This window comes from Gymnoscopelus microlampas (assembly GCF_963454915.1).
Source record: "Gymnoscopelus microlampas genome assembly, chromosome: 11".
Lineage (NCBI taxonomy): Eukaryota > Metazoa > Chordata > Actinopteri > Myctophiformes > Myctophidae > Gymnoscopelus > Gymnoscopelus microlampas.
In genome coordinates, this window is record NC_139948.1 from 30,488,781 (window position 1) to 30,510,888 (window position 22,108).

Consider the following 22,108-nt stretch of genomic DNA (forward strand, 5'->3'; position numbering starts at 1 on the left):
TATTTATGCACGCGATACTTGGGAGAGTTGTTTAAGACCCCGATTATCTCGTAGTGTAAGGCCACCTTTAGAGTCATGAAACTTAGTCAATCAACAACAGGCTAAGCGTTCAAGGAATCAAGTTTGTGCTACAAAGTAGAGCCCTGCAATGCAAATCTTGCAGGACCGGGCAGTCTTTCAGTTGCTGCCGGCAGTCAAAAAAGGCACTGGGAGACAAACTGGTGCTGAAGTGTTTAATGGAATGTATTGAAGTCAATGAGAGCCTGGTGGACAAGGACACCATTAAATACTAGTCTGAATAGTCGTTTCAGGAAAATAAAAGAAGACATTGTTTTCTGGTGGATTGTTTTACATTGTGCACGCTCATAATTTTATTGATGTATCTAAACGGCACAGAGTGTTTTTTTGACTGGGCAGTATGGGCTGTCAGCATGATACTGTCAGTTGGTGACAGCCTAATTGACAGCTTTGACAGGTATGCATCTATTTATTAATATCTACTGATCAGCATACACAGAGCCCAGCACACTGTGTCTCTGTCCCTGGTGCTGAAATTGGCAAATTCTGCTCCCCCGCTCTCTGTTTTTGTTTGTATTTGAGTACCAATGAAAATATGACTGGAGCAGGATGCTGCTTTGCTGTGGGTGAGAGCGGGTGGTCAAAAATAAACTGCGGGGGGGACCGGTTGGAAACTATTGCAGGAGCGGGCTTTAATGGTCAGAAATCCAGCGGGAGCTGGACTGTCTCGCTTAGGGCTCTGCTACAAAGTCACTAGGATAGCAAGTTGACATCAAACCTAGCATATGTGCCTTGGCTCCCTCAGTCACTATACTGAATTAGATGAAACACATAAAGGAGATCATTGAGGACAAGTTAGGTTTGTTAGCCCCCGCCCCCAAATCAACAGCATAACTAATTATTCAATCAGTTGTGTTTGTAAGAAGGATATCTTCCTTCCAGTAGGGTTCCTTCACTTATGTACTTGTAGAATGAGAATGTATTCTTATTTTGGCCGTGCTATGTGATTTGTCAAGATCTCAGTCACAAGCCATGCTAACTTGATACCATTCGTGCCATTTTTGTTGGTCCTCGCGTGTGATTGATTGTAGCTGCTAGGTGATTGTGCTTGAAGTGCATGTCCTCACAGTGTGTGGTATTACATGTGCCATTCCTCTGGCTTTGTAGAGTTACAGAATACATCCTGACACTGTCAGAGATAATTGGCACTCCATAAACACATGATAATTGGACTCCTTTGATCCCTGCAATTTCCTACTTCCTGGCCAAAGAGGCATAACAACTCCGTCTCATGCTTACTGCTAGTGTTTATGAAAGAGAGAGAGAGAGAGAGATTCTGTTTTCTTCTGAAGTGTTAAAAGCTCCCTGCAGGCGATACTTCTTGCATCCAGCCTTTTTCGCCATTGTTCATGCTTATGTCCCTGACTCATAACGCAACACAACACACACACACACACACACGCGCACGTACGTGCATGCGTGCACAGAGCCTGCTTATATTGTTAAATTCTCCACATAACCTTGTTTTCCCCCTGTTTGTCATCATGTTTTTGCAGAGAGCCAGAGGGCATACCGCTTTGTCCAGGGGAAGGACTGGGGTTTCAAAAAGTTTATAAGGCGGGATTTCCTGCTAGACGAGGCGAATGGGCTGCTCCCTGATGACAAACTCACCCTCTTCTGTGAGGTAGGACCCAGCCCCACCTGACATTCAGCTAATGTGACACTGGATGGGTTTCTTCTTTGTTTGTTGTCAAGGACATAGTGGAGGATGAACTCTCATCTAAACTTGTATTATTCTCCTTTGGTATTTGTGACAAATAATATGTTCACCTCTGACATGGATCTGCAAATATACATATGCACATTCCTTTTTGACTTTGGTAACTCATAGAGTCTCCTCAAGAGGACTTTAATTAATTCATTTGATGTGATTGATTTTATTTAGGTGGTTGCTTTATGATGTTCCTTATATTCCTTATATTGTCATACATAGTCAATGACTTATTTATTTACCATTTGATTCATTGTTACAGTATATACAGTATTTGTATGGGGAATACATAGCCTACAGGTTTAGATCCCCTCTTGTGAGCTAATTGACATTCAGCCCACACTGGTTTAGCTGTGATCCTATGATCCGAGGCTGGCTGCTGTGCATTGACAATTCCCTTGTTGTTTCTCAGCTATAACACAGGGGGCAGCAGAGGTCAGCTCTCCTCTCCTCTCCTCTCCTCTCCTCTCCTCTCCTCTCCTCTCCTCTCCTCGTTCTCTTAAGCCAAGGAGTGAAGAAGAGGTTAAACTTTCTGGCTATGTTAATGCCTTAGTTGTAATGCATGTGCCCATAAATGTTTAAAAAGTATGGCAGTGGCTGTTTAAAACAATTCTAATTAACCCTGCGGGTATGGTGGAGAGGGTGTCTTGAAGTTTTCCATTTTTGTGGAGGAGCGATGTGCAAGTCTGTTTAAAGTGTGGCCAAACTGAGCTTATTGACAGAGGGGTGGGCGGGGTAGCACAGCTTCTACACGGCCATGTGGGATAGGGGTGGAGACATTGCTGTGTGCGTGTGGGAGTGGGAGTGTCCTTTCTATATTCTCAGTGTCTCTCGGGACCTGATTCCCCCCCCCCCCCCCCCCCCGCCCACAAGCCCCCGTGGACATATACTGGCAAATGCAGGACAATCATGGACGGACTGCAGTGTTGATTTCGTCGACTAAAACTATGATGAAAAATGTTCGTCGAATACCTTTTTTCACTGACGAAAACTAAATAAAAACTAAGCTATGATGACTAAAACTGAGACTAAATATATTGACAATCTCGTCAACAAATAACTTGACTAAAATGTTTGGGAGGGACTAGTGGAGAAGAGATCCAGTAGAACTGTAAGGCAAGTCATTTTATGTTTGGTTGCGCTCGGCTGTTGCGCTCTGAAAATAGCAGATCTACAGGTACAAGCTCACACTCACGCTCACTGTGAGCTTGTAGATCGGCTATTTTCAGCATGCAACCAAGTTTAAAATTAGGCATTACAATGCCATCAAAATACATTTTATTAGACTAAAACTAAAACATTTCAGATGACTAAAATATGACAAAAACTAAATAGAATTTTATTCAAAAGACTTTATTCAAAAGACTTTTATTCAAAAGACTTTTATTCAAAAGACTATGACTAAAACTTTATGTGCTGTCAAAATCAACACTTCACCACTGCAACTTGGCCTTCCATGTGTTTGTGTGACTAGACACTTTTTTGAAAGGGAAAAATGAAGGAAGTGAGGAATTAGGTACCTTGTTAAAACCCTGCTCACCGTTTGTAATGCTGTGCACTCAATTCCATCAACCAAAAACAAAAGGTGGGGGGATGTTTGAGGTTGCCGGTTCAAGTCCTCGGCATCTGTTTTCTCTTCTGTAAATATCTGCCTTTCTCTGGTAATTACCCAGCTCTGTTAATGAGCGGATCCCCTCGCGAGCTGGCAGCAACGGCGGGTGCTATCTTGGAAGTGGGACACCACGTGAAATAAATGATGAGGGTGCTACAGCAAGGTCTAGTGGCTCTCCCCTGTCACATGGACAGGGCACTGGAGGGGAAGGGGGTGTGGGGGAGGAGGGAAGGGTGGTGGGAGTGTGGAATGGTGCTTGAATCTTTCTGGTTGTTTTCCATGTGACAGTGAAGCCCAGTGTTTACTGTCAGAGACCTGGCTCCGCTCTCGTCCAGATGGTCCCATCGTACATCTGAGAAAGAGGGATCGCCCCTGAGCCCAATGCTCTCCTCTCCCTCCTCCTCTTCGTCTTTTACCCTCTTATCTCACATGCAAGACCAATCCCCACCTCGTACTTTTTTCCCTTTTGGCTACTCCCCCCTTCTCCTTTAATGTTTCATCTCTTTGTGTCTTTTTCTCACTCATGAGCGGACACCACACACACAAACACACACACGCACGCACGCACGCACGCACGCACGCACGCACGCACGCACGCACGCACGCACGCACGCACGCACGCACGCACGCACGCACGCACGCACGCACGCACGCACGCACACACACACACACACACACACACACACACACAAATGTACATTCACACTTTCTCACTCTGACTCTCCACCCCTTTCTCTCCTCCTTTGCTCAGCTTCGTTTTTCCTTCGCTCTCTTTCTCCTCCCGTCTATCTGTCTCTCCTTCTGCTCTCTTCTCATCTCCGTTGGAAAAGTGTGAGTGTAGGGCAAACCGTGGCACCAGACTGCCAGCTCAACCAGTAACCTCCCATCTACCCCTTTTTTTCCCCCCTCTTAGAGTGTTTTTTCCTGGCTCTTTAAAACACATACAACACCATAATTCACATAGGAAAGAGTCAGCACAAGCCCTGCCATCTCTCTCTCTCTCTCTCTCTCTCTCTCTCTCTCTCTCTCTCTCTCTCTCTCTCTCTCTCTCTCTCTCTCTCTCTCTCTCTCTCTCTCTCTCTCTCTCTCTCTCTCTCTCTCTCTCTCTCTCTCTCTCTCTCTCCATGCTCACCACCCACCCCACTCTTTCATTCTCCCTCCCTTGCTTCCTGGCTCTCTCCGTCTCTGCCAAAGCCCTGGACAACCTGCGGGTCTTTAATGAGGAGATAGCTCACATTAAAGGTGCTGCGTTGGCTGTCAAAGGAAGAGCACCAGGGACAGAGAGACAAAGAGAAAGAGAAGGGCAGAGAGTGAGAGATGGGGGGGGGGGGGGGCGGGGGGTGGGGGGTACTGGTACTGTGACAAAAGATTGAAGAAAAGGCCTCCTCAGAAGATGAGTGGGCACAGGAGGAAGTAACAAGGCATGGAGGTTGAGAGTTGCTGGGGTACAGGGATGGAGAGGATGTTGAGTATTAAAAATGCCAAAAGAAAGAAAGTGGACCAGTCACGTCTCTCTCTCTCTCTCTCTCTCTCACACTTCCTTTTTTCGTCTCTGATAAGACGTACTGTATACCAGACAGCGGTTATTGGGTCTCTCTCTTTCTCTCTCTCTCTCTCCCCTTTTGTTCTTTCTCTGACAGTACTGCAGGTGTAACTTCTTGCTCTGAGGTCACACCATCAGTACATCGCCTTGGTACCACATTTTAAGTCGAGTCGATCGTGGGCACATGAGCACAAGAGTGCGTGCAGGTCCCCCCGCGGCCAACAGTAGATGTGACTCACACCTGGGTAACTTTGTACAGCAGCGCTTTGCCTGGGGGCAGAGCCCTGTTGATTGACAATCTAAGGGTTACTACCATGGCTTGAATTTGTGGTGTTTTTCTTTCTGCTTGCCCTGAAGAAGGCCTATGTTAGGTCGAAACATGTAGGTTTGATTTCAATCTGTGAGTGCCTTGGATTTTTACTACCATGAAAGTCTGTTTGGATAGACTAAAGGGTAAAAGAGGGCTGTTCTGGAAAATTAAGAGATTTATGGGAACATACCTGACCGTTATCTTAAGATCAGCTCATACGAAATAGTGTGAATTGGTCGTCCACCTCGAGGCAGTCAGAGGTAATGTCAGAGAGGCTAGATAGCTGCCCACTATCTGACATGGACGCTCCTCTCACACGTTTAAAAATATCTTTGTCAGACATCGTTTGATATAAAGAGATGGGCCACTAGGGGGACAACAGTGTACAGACATAGTAATATCACAGGGTTGGCTGTAGACATGTGCGAAATTGAGCCAGCATTTATGCGGAGGTACAACAATTGTTAAAACTGTCACACATTACAGAGAAGTTTGCAATTTAGAAACAGGCGGATGAAACAGCCGGCACGGATTTCTCTCTTCAGAGTGCAAGCCAGCATGCTCAAGCAGGTACCCAGTTGGCATCCATTCATTCTCTATTCTTCTTTTTTTGAGCTGTGCTTTCCTCCACTATTGTCCCATGATTCATTGCACGCAGTAAGCAGACGACGAATGTGTTTCTGTAACGCATGCCCGATCGCAGTTACAGTTAAGGCTAGCCGGTCGGAGCTCTTTTTTCTTTTAAGGCTCTCTTTGCTCAGCTTTCTCTCTCTCTCTCTCTCTCTCTCTCTCTCTCTCTCTCTCTCTCTCTCTCTCTCTCTCTCTCTCTCTCTCTCTCTCTCTCTCTCTCTCTCTCTCTCTCTCTCTCTCTCTCTCTCTCTCTCTCTCTCTCTCTCTCTCTCTCTCTCTCTCTCTCTCTCTCTCTCTGTCTTTCCCCCCTGGAGTGACATGGTGGTAGGAGAATAAATGAGCAGGGTGCTGATGTTCAGCTGTTTCCCTCCTCTTCCTCATGGCGTTAGCGCGGGTTTCGCCTCTCCTGTCGGTGGGTAAGCACTTTGCCGGGTGACAGCACCCATCCTTCACAGGGCCCTGCCATATGCCGCGCTGCTGTCAGAGGAGACGACTGCAGATGCTCCAGATGCTCCCTCTGTGCACACTACACAGTGCACACACACTACATAGGGTGCACACACACATACACACACACTACCAGCTCACCGAGAGGGAGAGAGAAGGGGATAAAGAGAGTGAAAAGGGAGAGGACAGAATTTTGTGTACCTGAAATGTGTGTTTTGTTGAGGCGTGGAGAGAACCATTTCCATGTGCTGTGAAGTGAAGTAAAAGTTTACACTGTTAAAAGTGAAAAGGTACAACTAGAAAGGTGCACTCAGTAGAGCGCACATCTCTGCCAGGAGGCATGCCCTACAACCCTCTGACAATATTGTGGGTAGTGTGCATGTATGAAGAGGCAATGGAGGGAAGGACTATGATAAAAGATGCTGATTGTTAGTTCCTTGTGTCAATTATGTTTACTGGGTCGGACTGGGAACACAAACACAAATCAGCCCGTCAGCTACTTTATTATTTTTATGCCAGAGAAAAGTAGGGTTTTGGTTTATGTTTGAGTTAATCAAATGTAGACTTGCATGGAAATGTGTCTCTCCCTCTCTCTCCCTCTCACACTCTCTCTGTGTACAGGAGCTTTGTAATTGGCCAGTTAGAGATGTGCAGATGAACCCGGACGTCACCCGAATCTGCCCGCACCTACAGTATTAATCATAATCATCCATCCACCCGCATAAATTAGATTATCCAATTCATAGATCCAGAACCACCCGCAATCCGCATTTCAAATAATCCTTATTATTTATGGTATTCACTGTTGTTCGTTTGCTTAGTTGTGAGATCACTGAATACATTGTTTTACGGATGATTGGGCAATTTAAAGTCTGTCTTTTTTCTTTGCGTCTTTTTTCTTACCTTTTAGATGTTTAGAAGAATACAGAATTTGAATTAACATCAGATCCTGGCTTGGCCAAAAACAACGTCCTTTAAAAAATCTTGTATGCAGTAAATCTTAAAGCAGCACTATGTAACTTTTTTAACAACTATATGGCATATTATGTCCCACACAATTATAAAGTGACATGTTTAAGCAATAACAATCATCCTTACATACATTTATAGACTCAGGGCGGTCCCTGCTAGGGGCTTGACTGTATTACTATGTATAGGGGAGACAATGAGTTTCATCAGCCAGTCAAAGCGAAGACAGGCCAATCACAGCGCGTCCTTGCCGGACATGCTTGGCAGAGAGTCTTGGGTAATGAAGTCAAAGACGTTGGCTGCCATGTTATTTGTGTCCAAAGTGGACACTGATACCCCAAACTACATAGTGCTGCTTTAATTCATTTGATCTCATGTACTGGACGCCTGTAAGGTTAAAAAGTCTCGTGAGAACTCGTGGGGAAGATCTTTTATTCAAACCTTAATTTTTATAGTCAAACATTCTTTTATTTTTTAATATTCAAATTTGTATTCTAATATGAATATGGAATATTGTTAACAAGTCTAATCCTTACCGATCCTGTCATCAAGGAGATTATAAATTATGTTAGCTGCTTGGAGACGCAATTTATCGCTCTGGCTTTTGCTCCGTTTGCTTCCATTGCTCTTTGAAAATGTAAGGACCCCACCGGCGGCGGACTGGCCAACAGGACTGGCAGCTGGCAGAGTCTAGTAGGCGGCTAATTCATGCCTAATGACTTAACATTTCAGAGAATGTCGTTAATATTTTCTGCATTATTTCACCCGCCCTCTCCCAAAACGCTGTTAATTAATGTTATGATTTGTTTGTTTTTATGACCTGTAGTCCACCCAATCCGTGGATATCTGTGGCATCCGCGGATATCACCGCAATCCACGCATCTCTATGGCCATTAGTGTAGACAGACAGCTTGCGCCCGATTGGGTAATTCAACTCCATAGCACGATGGGATGTTTATTCCATAGCCTGGAAGGACGATTGATCTGCGATCATTAATTCACAAAAATGACATAGTTGTTGATGACTGATTTGAATTGAGGTCTTTGGCCTGCTGGCAGTGTGCACAAGAAATATCACACTGATCTTTCTAGTAATTTGAAAGATTGGCTGCAGACCGACAAAGCCAGTCAGACGACCGAATGCTGATAAAAACGTCTGTCCATCCAAGAAGGATATACAGATGTTGAAATGAAAGGCATACACTGTCACACATGTTGTCTTTGTTTTGTTATTTAGCAAAATAGACATAGAACACACTATCACAGTACCATGCTTGAGCCTAAGCTCAGACTATAAAGATTTCATGTATTGTTTTACCCTTATTTTTCACTCTCATTCTTATTCTTTATTGTACTGCAATTCATAGGAAGCTTGCACAAAATAATTTCACAATTTCATTTAACCCCCAACTCCCTGCAATGGCACTTTCATCATGACTATGGTTAGCAGCTATCTCTGCCACTTTTACACCAATGCAACAACAACGGGTCTTTTAAATTCCATCAGAGGCCGTTTGCTTCTCCCTAGGTGAAGACAACAGAAATTGAGCACGCCAGCAAGACTTGCTTGCTTCTTCTTTCTGGGGGGCCCAAACATTTGATTCAAGTGATTTTAAATGTAGCCTCAGGGTCTCAAAGCTATCAGTTGTGCGATTGTGATCCTCCTGTAGAGAAAACAAAACTACTTAAGAGACTCAAATGTCTGCCGCTCAAAGACTGCTCACAGAGGCCCTGCTCACCACCAGTCAAGTGTGTGTGTCTGCACATATGTATGCATGTTCACACACATGACTGCTTGTGCACGTGTGCCTAAGAACAAGGTTGGCCAGGCACAACACACTTTGCTGTGAAATCACGGTGCAGACTGGGACAGCGGTTCAGCAGCTTGAGTTCAAATCATGCATGAAATATGCCTCTGTCTGTGCAGATCCACCAAAATACCTCTGTGTCAGTAGGTACTGTATGAGAGGTCTGCCTCCATGGTACTAGTCTTTCTGCAGACCAAATTTTCAGTAACAAAGGCAACCTAGAAGTGTGCATAGCCACAAAATGTCAATCTTTGGACTTTCCTAGATTTTACATCAGGAAACGTGCAGTGAAGTGAAAACGTATGAGACAAGCTTTCAAATGTTATGTTATACATAGTATATTATCACATTTAGTGCCATAGGTTTTTTTAAATGGTACATCCAGTGCCAGCGCTTCTTACTGTTTACGGTGTGCTGATCTGTTTGGAGCTGTAGACGCCACGACAAGGACGCGGATGTAAACAAAGGGTGTGTGGGCGAAGGTCGAGGGTCCCGACTAACGTCTGGAACCATAGCATTTCTAACGCGATCCGCCATTGCAGAGTGATCATGCATCGAAAATGACTAGTTTTCACCACGGTAAAAAGATATGAAGATAGGGACCTTTTTCTAAAGATCGTATCATTGGAGTGGACGGGAGGTACGTTTTTTGGACTCGATTCACATCCGTCCATTCCATTTTACAGGGTCCGCGGATCATTCCTAAGTTGCATTAGAGTGCCCTATGTGGGGGAAAATTGAAACACAAGTAGATCTACGGTTATAGCACTCAATGTGTTATATATGACAATGTGTTAATCAATAATTGACTTTGACATTTGACCACCAAATTGCACCATACTGTAGGTCAGATTTAGGTTGTCGGGACCGGGACTCGAACCTGTGACGCGCTGTCAGGCTACATTAGAGCCTAGGTGCCCAGACCGATAGGCCAGCGGTCCTTTTTTATTTATATTCCAATCAAATAAGAACAGTGGAAACAGTATGAGCACATTTAAATTAAAAATGTTAATGTGTTAATCACGGCCGCCTATTTGCTTAGCCAAAACCATAACTATGATGATTGATAATGTGATTTGATAATGATACTGTGCATTGAGTCATTCTTATTTTTATTTAACCTTTATTTAACCACTCAAAGCAAGTTAATAATTACAACTGCGGCCTGGCAAAAGGCAAGGCCTCTTGAGGGAGAGGGTAAAGTGGCTAAAATAATCATAATAACAATCAGGTTAAAACAATAAAACAACGCAATGTAATAATTAACAAAACACTGTTAAAATGCACACAATAAAACTGAATGCATTACTGCAGAGCCAAATAGACAACAAATAAATGGGGCTAACAGTCTGAGGGACAGCAGCATTTGTCTTTAAGAATATCCAGAAACAAAGACTTTAAAAGCCGACTTAGAGATGAAAGTGTCCAGTTTTAAAGTTATGTGTAGGTCATTCCAGTCTATGGTTGCAGCAGATTGAAATAATAAGATTGTGTGTATGTCAATGTTTACGCCATTATTGACATAAACACACACAGCCAGACAGCCACATTACAATAGTTATTAAATAATTATTTCACAGCTCAACTAATAATACCCTCAGCTGGATACCCTGTGCACAACTGCTAAAATGACTATTGTTCGAAGTAAACAGTAGCCAATCTGTAGCCTGATTAAGTGCAGACGGGGATAAAATAAATCCTCCACACAATGAAGCACATAAGCTCAAATAAAAATATTTAAAAAGCTGCATTAGGAACTCCTTATGGTTATGGCTGTGTCATAGTGACATGAGCGTGACAATGTGGTCCGCCGTCCCGCTCGCCGGCCGGCCAGTCCTCCCTTACGCCAATTTTAAAATAAGATGTATGTTAAACATTCACATACTGTATGGATTGACTTAATGTATATTATATTCATATACAGCAGTATTATAAACCGTGATATGAAAAACAAACTGTTTTTGACAAATATTTGCCCCCAAAATAGGGATGCTAGGGTTCATGTGGTTAATATTATTGGGTGATGATGGGTTATTCCACTGTATAGCGCCAGGTTAACTTCCAGTCCTGTTACTACAGTATTTACGCTCTGGTAAAACAACTGCTACAGAAGGTCAAGCGCTGTTAAGTTTGTATCACAGCATGTCCACTCGACTATTTACATGGTAACATGGCATATAGTTAGTGTTTGTGTTCTTCTAGTAGGGGAGGAAGTATCAGTGTGAGGTGGAGGAACCTGCAGCGAGGGTCTGCTGTGTGGCAGCAGCAGGTCTGTTTACTCTGGTTTGCTGGAGAGTGGGAGACAGGTCATGCATTATAAAACCTGGTGATGAGTTTTTTGCGCTCAGGGGTTTAGTGTGTCTGGAAGATCACTGATCTATTAAGGTATTGCAAATTATTGTGTGAGAGTGCGTGGTTTTTAAAGAAAAATCCTTGAGTTTTTCACTCATCTGTGTAATTTCTGCACTATTTCAGACCTAGATCGTCGTTCCGTACAAACACAGCATTGCAAGATGTGTCATTTGGGTTTGTTTCCCTCCACTGATTAGAGAATTCCAGCCCATTGAAATCTGTCAAATTTCCATTAAATATTTTTGCTAACAGGCATCGCATGTCAAAGACATAATACATCATTGTGCATTGTGTTGTCACTGTTGTGTAAATAGAGAGCCTCTTTCTTCCTCTCAGGCAATAACAGCTAACAGAGTGAATTTCCAGACTAGTATTGTTTGACTGAAAGCACACAGCAAGACACTGATTGTTGGAAACAAATTACTGTTGGAAATGTTAAACTTAAACATTGATTTTGACATTGTTTATTTGATATTGTTTGCAAAAGTGCCACTGTGGAATTAGCATTTCCTGTCTTAACTTGTTATTCTTACTAGTTAAGCATAAGTTCAGCAGCAATAAGCAACCTTTCCCCACATAAATAAAACATGTTGTTTTGAACACAAATCATCCATGGATAATTCAATTCAAATGCAATCCAATGACACAAAAATGGAAAATAGCTTGTATTTCATTTTAAGGAAGCGTATATTATAGTGTGTATTCTGTGTCTCTAAGTGTTGCAGTAGGCACATGACTGATCTGAAAAAAAAAGAAATAAAAAAAACAGAAGTTGAAAATGAGATGAGGGAGGTGAAGATGAGGTGCTGGCAACTTAATGAATTTCATTTGATAATTTTTTAGAACCATTTCACGCATGGTGAAACACTGTAAATCTATAAACAAACACATAAACAGGCACAAAAGAGATTGATGCATAATGAATAAATAATCTGGGCTCTGAAACTGTATTAACTCTGCCTCTGCCTTGAGGAGCAGAAGAGAGGATGGGGGGTTAGCAGAAGATTCATGTTGATCTCTGAAGAACTGGAGTGTGAGGAGGTGAGGAGTTTACTGATACATTTTGTGGGAATTTAATTAGCAGTACTATATTATGATTGCCGTTCGGCGATCATGCTTATTCATTATCGTCCACGTTTGTTTGTTTTACTTTTGCCTTCGGCAACCCCTCCTGTTTATTATCATTGTGTGCACCATCTTTATGCTATGTACTGTATATGGTTTATCATCATCACCACCACCACCGCCATCATCTTTCTTCATGAGTAAGAAAAGGTGAGAAGGAAGATGCAGGGTGGAGGAGAAGGAGGAGGAGGGGGGAGGTGAGGGGGAGCGCAGGGAGGAAAATAATGCTGATATGTGCGAAGATGACAATGACTGTAGATGACAACTAATGGTATGACGACTGTCAGTGTGGCCAGTGTGCCTGAGTAACCAGGTGCTGCATCGATGTAGTTTGTGCCTGGTTAAACCGTGAAATAATTGGTCAGGTTAGCCAGTAATTAGGCTGGCTGTGCCACATTGCGTCTGAAAGCACAGAGATGTCTCCACCATGCTAATTACCTACTGTATTTATACCAACGCACATTGGAAATCTCACTGACTGAATTCTTCTCCTTTAAGCACGGTTTTGTTTTTTATTTTTTCCAGTGGGTGTTAACCACACAGCCCTGAACCTGGTACCATGTACCATCCTCTCTAAAAGACATTGTTCATTCCAGCTTGAGCTCTGTTGAACTTATGACCTACGGTATGCCCCTCGCTCTTTGTTTCCTCTCTCTCTCTCTCCGTCTCTCAACCTCGCACCCCTCCCCCATATCCCTTTCTCCCAGCCTTCTGTATTTGTTAATCAGGGTCTTATGAATGGCTTTGCCTATGTTATGTGACTTCATTACTTTGTGTGTGTGTGTGTGTGTGTGTGTGTATGTGTATGTGTACTACACATACTCACATATTCCTCTGTGAGTATGTGGCGATGGATGCGCGTCAGTCAGATCTGCATCCCCCTGGAGTGTGATTAATGGAGCCAGCTGCGGAGACCAGACTGTGGCGCACACACACACACACACACACACACACACACACACACACACACACACACACACACACACACACACACACACACACACACACACACACAATGCAACAGAGATACACACATGCACATACTCTGTACAGCAACACTGCCCAAAATGCTCCTTTCTCCAGAGAAGTCACATTCTCTCTCTCTCTCTTTTTTTTACTGTGCCTCTCCCTCACTGACAGAAATGAGGCAGTGTTTATGAGAAACCATCTCTGACTCAACATCACACCTAGACTCCTATTTCCTTATCTGTCCCCTGCCTGTCTTTTTCTTCTCCCCCCTCACTCGCTCATTCTCTCTCTCTGCTTTTGTGCGCCTCTGCCCGTCTACTCTACCATTTTTATCTGCCCATCTCTCTGTATCTCTGCATCTGTATTCACAGTCCCTTCCCTTTCTATGTCCCTCTGTCTCTCTCTCTTCGTTCTCTCACTTTTCTCTTTTACATCCACTCTGGCCCCCTCGCTCTTGCTGCTGTCTTTTTTTTGTTGCTTTCTTTTTTCATTCTTCCTTTCTTTCCTCCTAACCCTTCAAGGCTAACTCTCATACCTCCCACAGGAGCAAACAAGGGTCCTTGACATTCAATTTCCTGCTTGCCATGCACTTTTTTATTGTAGGCTTTACCTCCCCTTTTTTTCCTAGAGTTCTGGGATGGATGGATGAATGAATGGATGGATGGATGGATGGATAGATGGATGGATACAAGGGGGTCAAGCTTATTGGCTGAGCCTCTCAGAAGCAAGGTCACTTTGCTGGGATGTTGTAGGGATTTTCATCTGCAGCCGTGAATCAGCCCCTTACTACAAAACATTGTAAATGTATCTGAGACCTGTTAGCAGAGAAAGACAAAAAAATATATATTTTCTTTGTTTATTTATCTGGTGTTATCTCTGGCACCCAAAAGGCCATAACAAAGGGTATAGATTATTGAGCAGTGTTACACTGTGCACTAGAAAGATAAATTGCTACAGTAGGCCATACTGCAGCTAGGTAACATTGACATTGTACAGAGTATTTACTTGGATTGCTATCCAAGTATTACAGTTTCAAAATGAAAACAATCAAGTCAATCTAAGCTATAAGTAATTAGTCCATAATTAGTAGTAGTAGTAGCAGTAGTAGGTGTGCACTTTATGACTTATGAGCATGTATGTTTGTGTGTGTGCGGACAGTACATGGATTGTGTGTTTTTGCACTCGGTCCTGTTGAGAGATAAATGAGTCTGGTTGACATTGTCTGGAACAGGTGGTGTAGTCAGTGGGGAAGACATACAGAGAACACACACACACACACACACACACACACACACACACACACACACACACACACACACACTCACACACAATATACTCGCAAATTGACTTTTGTCCATTATCTCTCTTGTTTGAGGGTATACAAGCAGTCTGATAGAGTGAAGGAGGAAGAATAGGCCCCATATGGAGAGGCTGATGTATTGATTTCACCATTAATCACTCACAGCATGTTGAATTGATTGATGCACTGTTCTTATGAACATTGCAGGCTATTTTGTCTGCATATGTCTGTGTATATCTGACTTTTAATGTTTTAAAGTTGAGAGACGATACTTGCTTGGATGCATTTAAACATTCTGTATGAGCTTGATTGCCGCATTTAAAACCCCATCTTCTTCACTCTGTGTGTGTGTGTGTGTGTTCGTGTGTGTGTGTGTGTGTGTGTGTGTGTGTGTGTGTGTGTGTGTGTGTGTGTGTATGTGTGCGTTTGCATACCTGTGAATGTTTGTGCTGTAGGTGAGCGTGGTGCAAGACTCTGTGAACATCTCAGGCCAGAACACAATGAACATGGTGAAGGTACCTGACTGCAGGCTGTCTGAAGAGCTGGGTGACTTGTGGGAACACTCCCGCTTCACAGACTGCTCTCTGTGTGTGGCCGGCCACACATTTCAGGCACACAAAGCCATCTTAGCAGGTGAGATTAAGCCTTGTTATTTGTACTTGGTCGTACAACGTGTTGCTGGCCCGAAAATAGCCGATCTACAAGCACGGCTAAAACACATAAGTGCAAAACAAAAGAATAAAAACAAAATGCCCCAACAGCATAACACATACCGTATGATGAACGGATCCAGTTCTTTGGTGTACTATACGTTCATGCGTGTACACGATACACAGATGTGCACATTACACACATATTTGTGTAACATGCATGCATGTACATAAACATGTGCAGTCTATTCTGAATACAATTGTTGAGATATTGGCACTGTGATGACAGGCAGAATCAGTTGGCAAAACTTGGAGAAATGGGCAAAATCTGTGCCTCTGTGGAGGTGTGGGGAGGGGCTGTTAATTATTCGATCTGTTGAAATGTGTGTGTGAGGAGCCATTTTAATTATGTGCTACTGTGGTTTGGGGTCCTCCACTCTGCCACTCTTACACGTTTCTCTCTCTCTCTCTCTCTCTCTCTCTCTAGTCTCTCTCTCTCTCTCTCTCTCTCTCTCTCTCTCTCTCTCTCTCTCTCTCTCTAGTCTCTCATGTGTGTGTGTGTGTGTACTTTGTACCTTGCTGGGGTCTACCTGGGGCCAGGTGACTCCCCCTTCCTCTCAATTTCCTTGTTATTCCCCCTCTCCGTCGTTCCCGTGACAACCCTCCCGGCCATTAATCGCTGTGGAGATGGACAGAGCGGGATCAAAAGAACTAGGGTGAGCATAGCAGCCGTGGAGAGCAGCTCAAATTGGCTCCTTATTGGCCATGTGCGCTTTAGGATCACCATGTGATGTGTCCCCCATTTCTCTCTCTTACTGTCTCTATAGCCCCCTCTTTTCTTTATTTCTGTCTTTCTCTACTTTCCCTCTCTCTCTCTTTATATTTCTCCACCTTTCTGTTTCTGTGTTGCTGCAGTATGAGCTCACCAAGATCGGGCTGCAACAGTCAAGCCTACCATAGATCTGTTTCCAAAGCCTCGCCTAGACATTTAATTGTTGTTATTATTTTCTATTTGTCTGTGTGTGTGTGTGTGTGTGTGTGTGTGTGTGTGTGTGTGTGTGTGTGTGTGTGTGTGTGTGTGTGTGTGTGTGTGTGTGTGTGTGTGTGTGTGTGTGTGTGTGTGTGTGTGTGTGTGTGTGTCTGTCGTGTGTGTGTGTCTGTCGTGTGCGTGTTTATGTATACTGTGTGTGTATATATATATATACTGTTTTAGGGCTGCACAATATTTTATTTTATATTGTGTATTACATCGCAGGACATGCAATATTTTTTTTTATATTTTTTATTTTGTAATCAATCAAGGCAGATTAACACAAACATGGCGTGCTACTTTCTTTTTACTGCCTGAGAAGCACAATCAAGGATATTTAATTAGTAGGCACCATTTATTGGAGGAAGAGTGATAGAGAGCGAGGAAGTTTGTGTTTGTGTTTGCGTGTGCGCGGTTCACACATGCCTGTGTGTGTGTGTGTGTGTGTGTGTGTCTGTGTGTGTGTCTGTGTACAGTACACTGACAGACGCTGGGTATGCTGCGCAGCAGGCAAGAGAAGACACACTCCTCCGTTTTGCTCAATAAACGTAATGTCAATTAACTTGCTCTGTCAAAATTCAAGAAACTTTCATAATGACAATGAAAAATGAAAAGCCCTCATTGTAGACTGAGCTCGTAAAAAACACACTTGTAAGGAAGAGCACTTGTAAGCGTCCTAAGCACAACATTTTAAATCCATTTAGAGAGATTAAAACTACCTAAACAACCAGAGTTTTGGGATACCAGAGTTTTGGGAATATGTCACTGCTAGTTTTAGCACCAGCAGTGACAAAAGGTTATTTTTTGTCTTGCAAAGCAACTTGTAACATGCCAGCAATATGCACCTTCATGCTGCCGCCATGCCATGCTATGCCATGACACCACTGCCCATGCCTCCTATGCCGGTGGCATATATCGCTTTGAAGCGACACATGCCACTCCAAAACGACATGCTGTTCCAAAGCGGCATATGGCGTTTGCCGTCTATGCCGCCCGTCTGTGACACAGGAGACACCGGCATCTCGCCGCCGCGACATGCCGCGACAATGGCATCTCACTGCTCCAAAAGTGCCATGTATTATGAAGAGATATTCTATCAGTAAGAAAGTATTTTTTATTGCTTTCTGTCTCCCCCCTCTTTCTCCTCGGCTCGTCTCAGTGCAAAGAAAACGGCACTTGCCCAATACAATATATTGATAATCTGGGCCAGATCCTTAATAATCTTTTTAACCTTAATGTGTAGTCCTTTAGAAATGGCATCTACAGTACCATGTTGAACATGAGCTATATTCTGTTGATTTCAGATGAATTTGGATTGAAACGTGGGGATCAGATACCATGCTGCTTGGTCATAATTCACGTTTTCTTCCTGTATCTTAATAGCTCCTCATGTCCAATAGATAGCCTATCTTATCTTGACATATCGACTTATTCACATGCTCATTAGTTAAATTATTTTTTAAACTGCATATACAAGCATGACAGAGACGCAGCGGCAGTGGTGATGTGTGCTGCTCGCTGGGAACCCCATTTGGATCTGGTAAATATCATATTAATGATGGCCTACTGTATACAGAGACAAAATGCCAGGAGCCTATGGATTCACAAAATGTTTTCATGATAAGAGATATGTGAACACATCATATATTAGCAACAGAATAGGCACTTTTTCTCTCCATACTGTACGTTCTCTGATTTATCTCCCTCTCTCTCTCCTCACCACTCGTCTTTATTTGGACAGCATCATCAACGTTATGTTTTAATACTTATTAATAGGCATAATGAAGAATGAATGAAGTGCTTGAAAATTTGATTATCAGCCGCTTGAGCACAAAAACGATTTAGATTTCTTGTATCACTTGTATTGTGCGTCACATGGATTTTTGCAGTGTGTGTGTGTTCACTGTAAACCCATCTAGCATCTGTAAATACGAAAAGAAAATGTTTGCATTCTGCTCTAAAACCAGGTTTTGATTTCAAATAATGCATCTGACTAGAAGTGTTCACAAAAGATCTTCATTATTATGACGATATCTATACAGAATACAGAAATAGCTCGCTGTCAAGGCACCAGAACCTGTGTGGTACGTGCCTTAACCCCCGGGGGCTTGAGAATCTTTATCATATTATTATGAACATGCAAGACTTTAACCGTGTCACAAAATGTGACGATACACACCTTATCGTTACACGCGCCCTACAGCTAAAGGCAGCCAGTCACAATCATTCCATCACGTTTCAAGTGTTTAATAGCTTGTTTCAAGCCTTCTTTCCCTGCGAGTTGCATAGAAAAACCTTCAAGACTATTTAACTCTAATACGGCAAGTGTTTGCTAAGATGAGCACGACTGCACTGCATCCGCTTTCCACGATAGTCACAGGACTTGTTGCCGTGACTATCATATAGTATACTAGCTATTGAGATATTTGGCATAGATATTGAGGTATGAAATTCTAAATATACATATATATTCTGTGTGTGTGCATGTGCGTGTGCGTGTGTGTGTATATATATACAAAAATAATTATATATATATATATATACTAGAGTTTCGGGGGGCTACGCCCCCCTCAACCCCAGCCGCGCACGGGGCCCAGCGTGGCCGTGTGTATATTGGGGGACCCATATCGGCGGAGTGAAAGTGTGGAAAAGTTTTTTTGAAAAAGGAATAAATTTGAAGAAATAATATTTGTTATGTTTCAGGGGGTCCACAGGGGGTCCGCGGAGCCCCTGATGGTCCACTGACCCCCTGTGGAGTGTTGGGACGCGCGGGGACACCCCTGGAACATTGCGGACCATTTCGGTGTTTTTTTTTTTTTCATGAAGGTGGTTGCTTGTTTCTGGCGCAGGCTGTGCAAACCTGGCAACCCAGCGCATGCTGCCGCACGTTTAAGTGGCGTCGCGTCATGAGGGTCAGTGGGGCCGTGGCTCGGTCAGTGAAGACCCTGTAGTGCGGATGATATGTGGCATAGAGGGGCAGATTGTAAATCCACAGAGGAAACATCCGTGGGCTACCATTGGTTCAGCGATGTGTGCGGTGGCCCTGCGGCCCCTCCTCCTCCACCAATGTGCAGTAGTGAGAGCCCTGACGTCACAACAATTGGAGCGATGGGCACTGCACTGTGGTTGGTTAGGGTACACCTAGGGCCCAGGTAGAACCCAGTTAAAGCCTGCATGGGCAAACCCAGTTAGGACCCGCCTTGGTCCCACATAAACATGGCTAGTTGGGGCCCACCTAAGGGCCAGGTAGAAGCTACTTATAGCCTGCATGGGCATCGCAGTTGGGACTGAAGTGGATGCCGCTGACATTGCTGACATGGGGTCCATATGGTTTAGCCCACCTTGAAACCATATGGGAACTACGCTGGCATGCTGGCTGTAATGCAAACGCTGCATCATACCTGCAGTGTGTAGTTTGATGTTGTGTGTGTAGCAGATATACCTGCAGTGTGTAGATCAATGTCCATAGGAAAGTCAATGGCAGCAGTGTTTTTTTTCCCCAGCAGAGTTTCTAGTGTCTCTGTGTCTCTCTGGAAGAGGTTGCACATGAACTCTGCAGCCGCACTGAGGCGCTCCAACACAAACACTCTGACATTAAGCTGCTTCACACAACAAACATCAGCACCACGCTGCTGTTTGTCCAAAAGACACAACATGTCCTCTCCCACCGACGTCATGTGTTCATTTATCGACAGCCGTACAGACTCCTTTTGACACATTTTACGTCGTTTATGCAGCTCTCACTGACTCTCCACATCGGGCTGTTATTTTGCTGCGATCAAGTCAACGATGTGAGAGATTAGCTATCACAGACGGACGGACAGGGGGTGAAACATAGTCTTGCGCCATGCCTTTCGGCCTGGCGGAGACAATAAAAAAGCGAAAGTAAAGGAAATGGCCATTTCTGCAACAGAAGTAGTCAATAAACTATGCTATGAAAACATGGGCGACATTGGCAAAGAATGTAAGAAAGAGGCAATCATGTAGAAAATAGCCGATCTCCAAGCGTACAAAGCCTGTCAACGTGAGGCGTTTCGAGCTTGTAGATCGGCTATTTTCACAATATTTACGTGTGGAACGGAGTCAAACAGAATGGGGGGGGGCCAGATCAAGTACGTGTATTTGGGGGGGGGGGGGGGGGGGGGGGGGGGGGGGGGGGGGGGGGGGGCGGCGTGAAAGGGTTGATAAACACTGCTGTAATCGGAGCGAAATTATCTGAAATTACTACATGACCATAATGCAGCGTAACATGCGTTGCACGGGGCGGTCCTGCCATTACGTTAGTTACTGTAGTTGGTGTGGAGCTACATAGTTCTCCAGAAGACACACACAAACATACACCATCTACAATGGACGAACTGAGCAGCAATATAGACATTCACCACACGAACGTGCATTGTTGACAAAGTGATTGCACAGCCGCTGCAGGCATGACAACCAGGTTAGCGTTAGCGACATGGCAGCTATCACAGCGCCCTGTCCGTCGTGCTGCAACTGCCTGTGATGGCTACAGCAGTAACAGCAAGCTGTCTGCAATGCCATTGTCTGGAGACTGCTCTTAGCGTGACACGACCAATGAGAGTGAGCGCTGTAGTTGTTGCTAAGATACGATGGCGTCTCTGCCCCATAGCTTGTAGATCTCTCACACATGATTGGCGTAGGCTGCGTTGCCAGGTCTGACTGTGTGTCTAAGCAATGGTGGGCTTATTTTTGTGCGCCTTTGGGCTCGTTTGCATTGTGCGCACGGCAGCGCTTGTTTAGCGTACGTCAGCGCGACGTGGCAACGGCCGTGGCAACGTGAAAGGTGATTGGCTGGTGAAAAGAAACACCCGACGTTACACCAGACATGGTGCCTGGAGAAAATGGTGACCAAAAAAAAAGTTTGGAAAAAAAGGAAAAAAAACCCGCAGCGGCTGGCTGCAGTTGTGGTGATGAGGTCGTGCGCACGGTAAACGGTACGAAGCTGTCTCCCCTTCCGTTTTGTCCGACATTTGGTGAGTAGAATTAATTATGTTGCGCGGTGGAAACGGTGTAGTGAGCAGTGAGATGTCCCCTACGCGAGGCGTAAATTCATCGCGGCCGCCGTGGCGAGTCAGTAGGCGACATGTGGTCTGGCGGTGCGTTGTTTAGTCGATAACAGAACTGTGGGGTGTCATCACCGAGGGTGCGGAAGTTGCTCGCCATTTATATAGTTAGATATACACACACGTATGTGCAAGAAAATATGTGTTGCTCAGAGTGTACAGTATCTTGTGTATAGTTTTTTCGCAAACAAAGAAAAAGAAAAAAGAGAGTAAATTAGGATTCACTGCCCACTTAGTTTCTAACTAGGCTGTGTTTGAACTTAAAGCGCTTCTAGTGCGTCCGACTCTGGGGGGCTTAACCGTATCTCTCCTCAGCAGCAAACAAATGGCTCCACACACACACACACACACACACACACACACACACACACACACACACACACACACACACACACACACACACACACACACACACACACACACACATATTGTGTAGCTAAAGGCAAGTGCCCTGGCATCCCGTTTTCCTCTCCATACAGCATGCTCTCAG

At 44.1% G+C, this 22,108-nt stretch overlaps 1 protein-coding gene across 2 annotated transcripts in view; it reads left to right on the plus strand.

Annotated features, from left to right (window-relative positions):
- The window catches only part of spop (speckle type BTB/POZ protein), a 99,293-nt gene that overhangs the window by 67,391 nt on the left and 9,794 nt on the right, over nucleotides 1-22,108 (plus strand). For both annotated transcript variants that reach the window (XM_084070966.1, XM_084070967.1), the window contains 2 exons: nucleotides 1,575-1,702; nucleotides 15,310-15,487. In XM_084070966.1, the coding sequence (XP_083927092.1) occupies nucleotides 1,575-1,702; nucleotides 15,310-15,487 (306 nt within the window). The remainder of the gene's footprint in view (nucleotides 1-1,574; nucleotides 1,703-15,309; nucleotides 15,488-22,108) is intronic.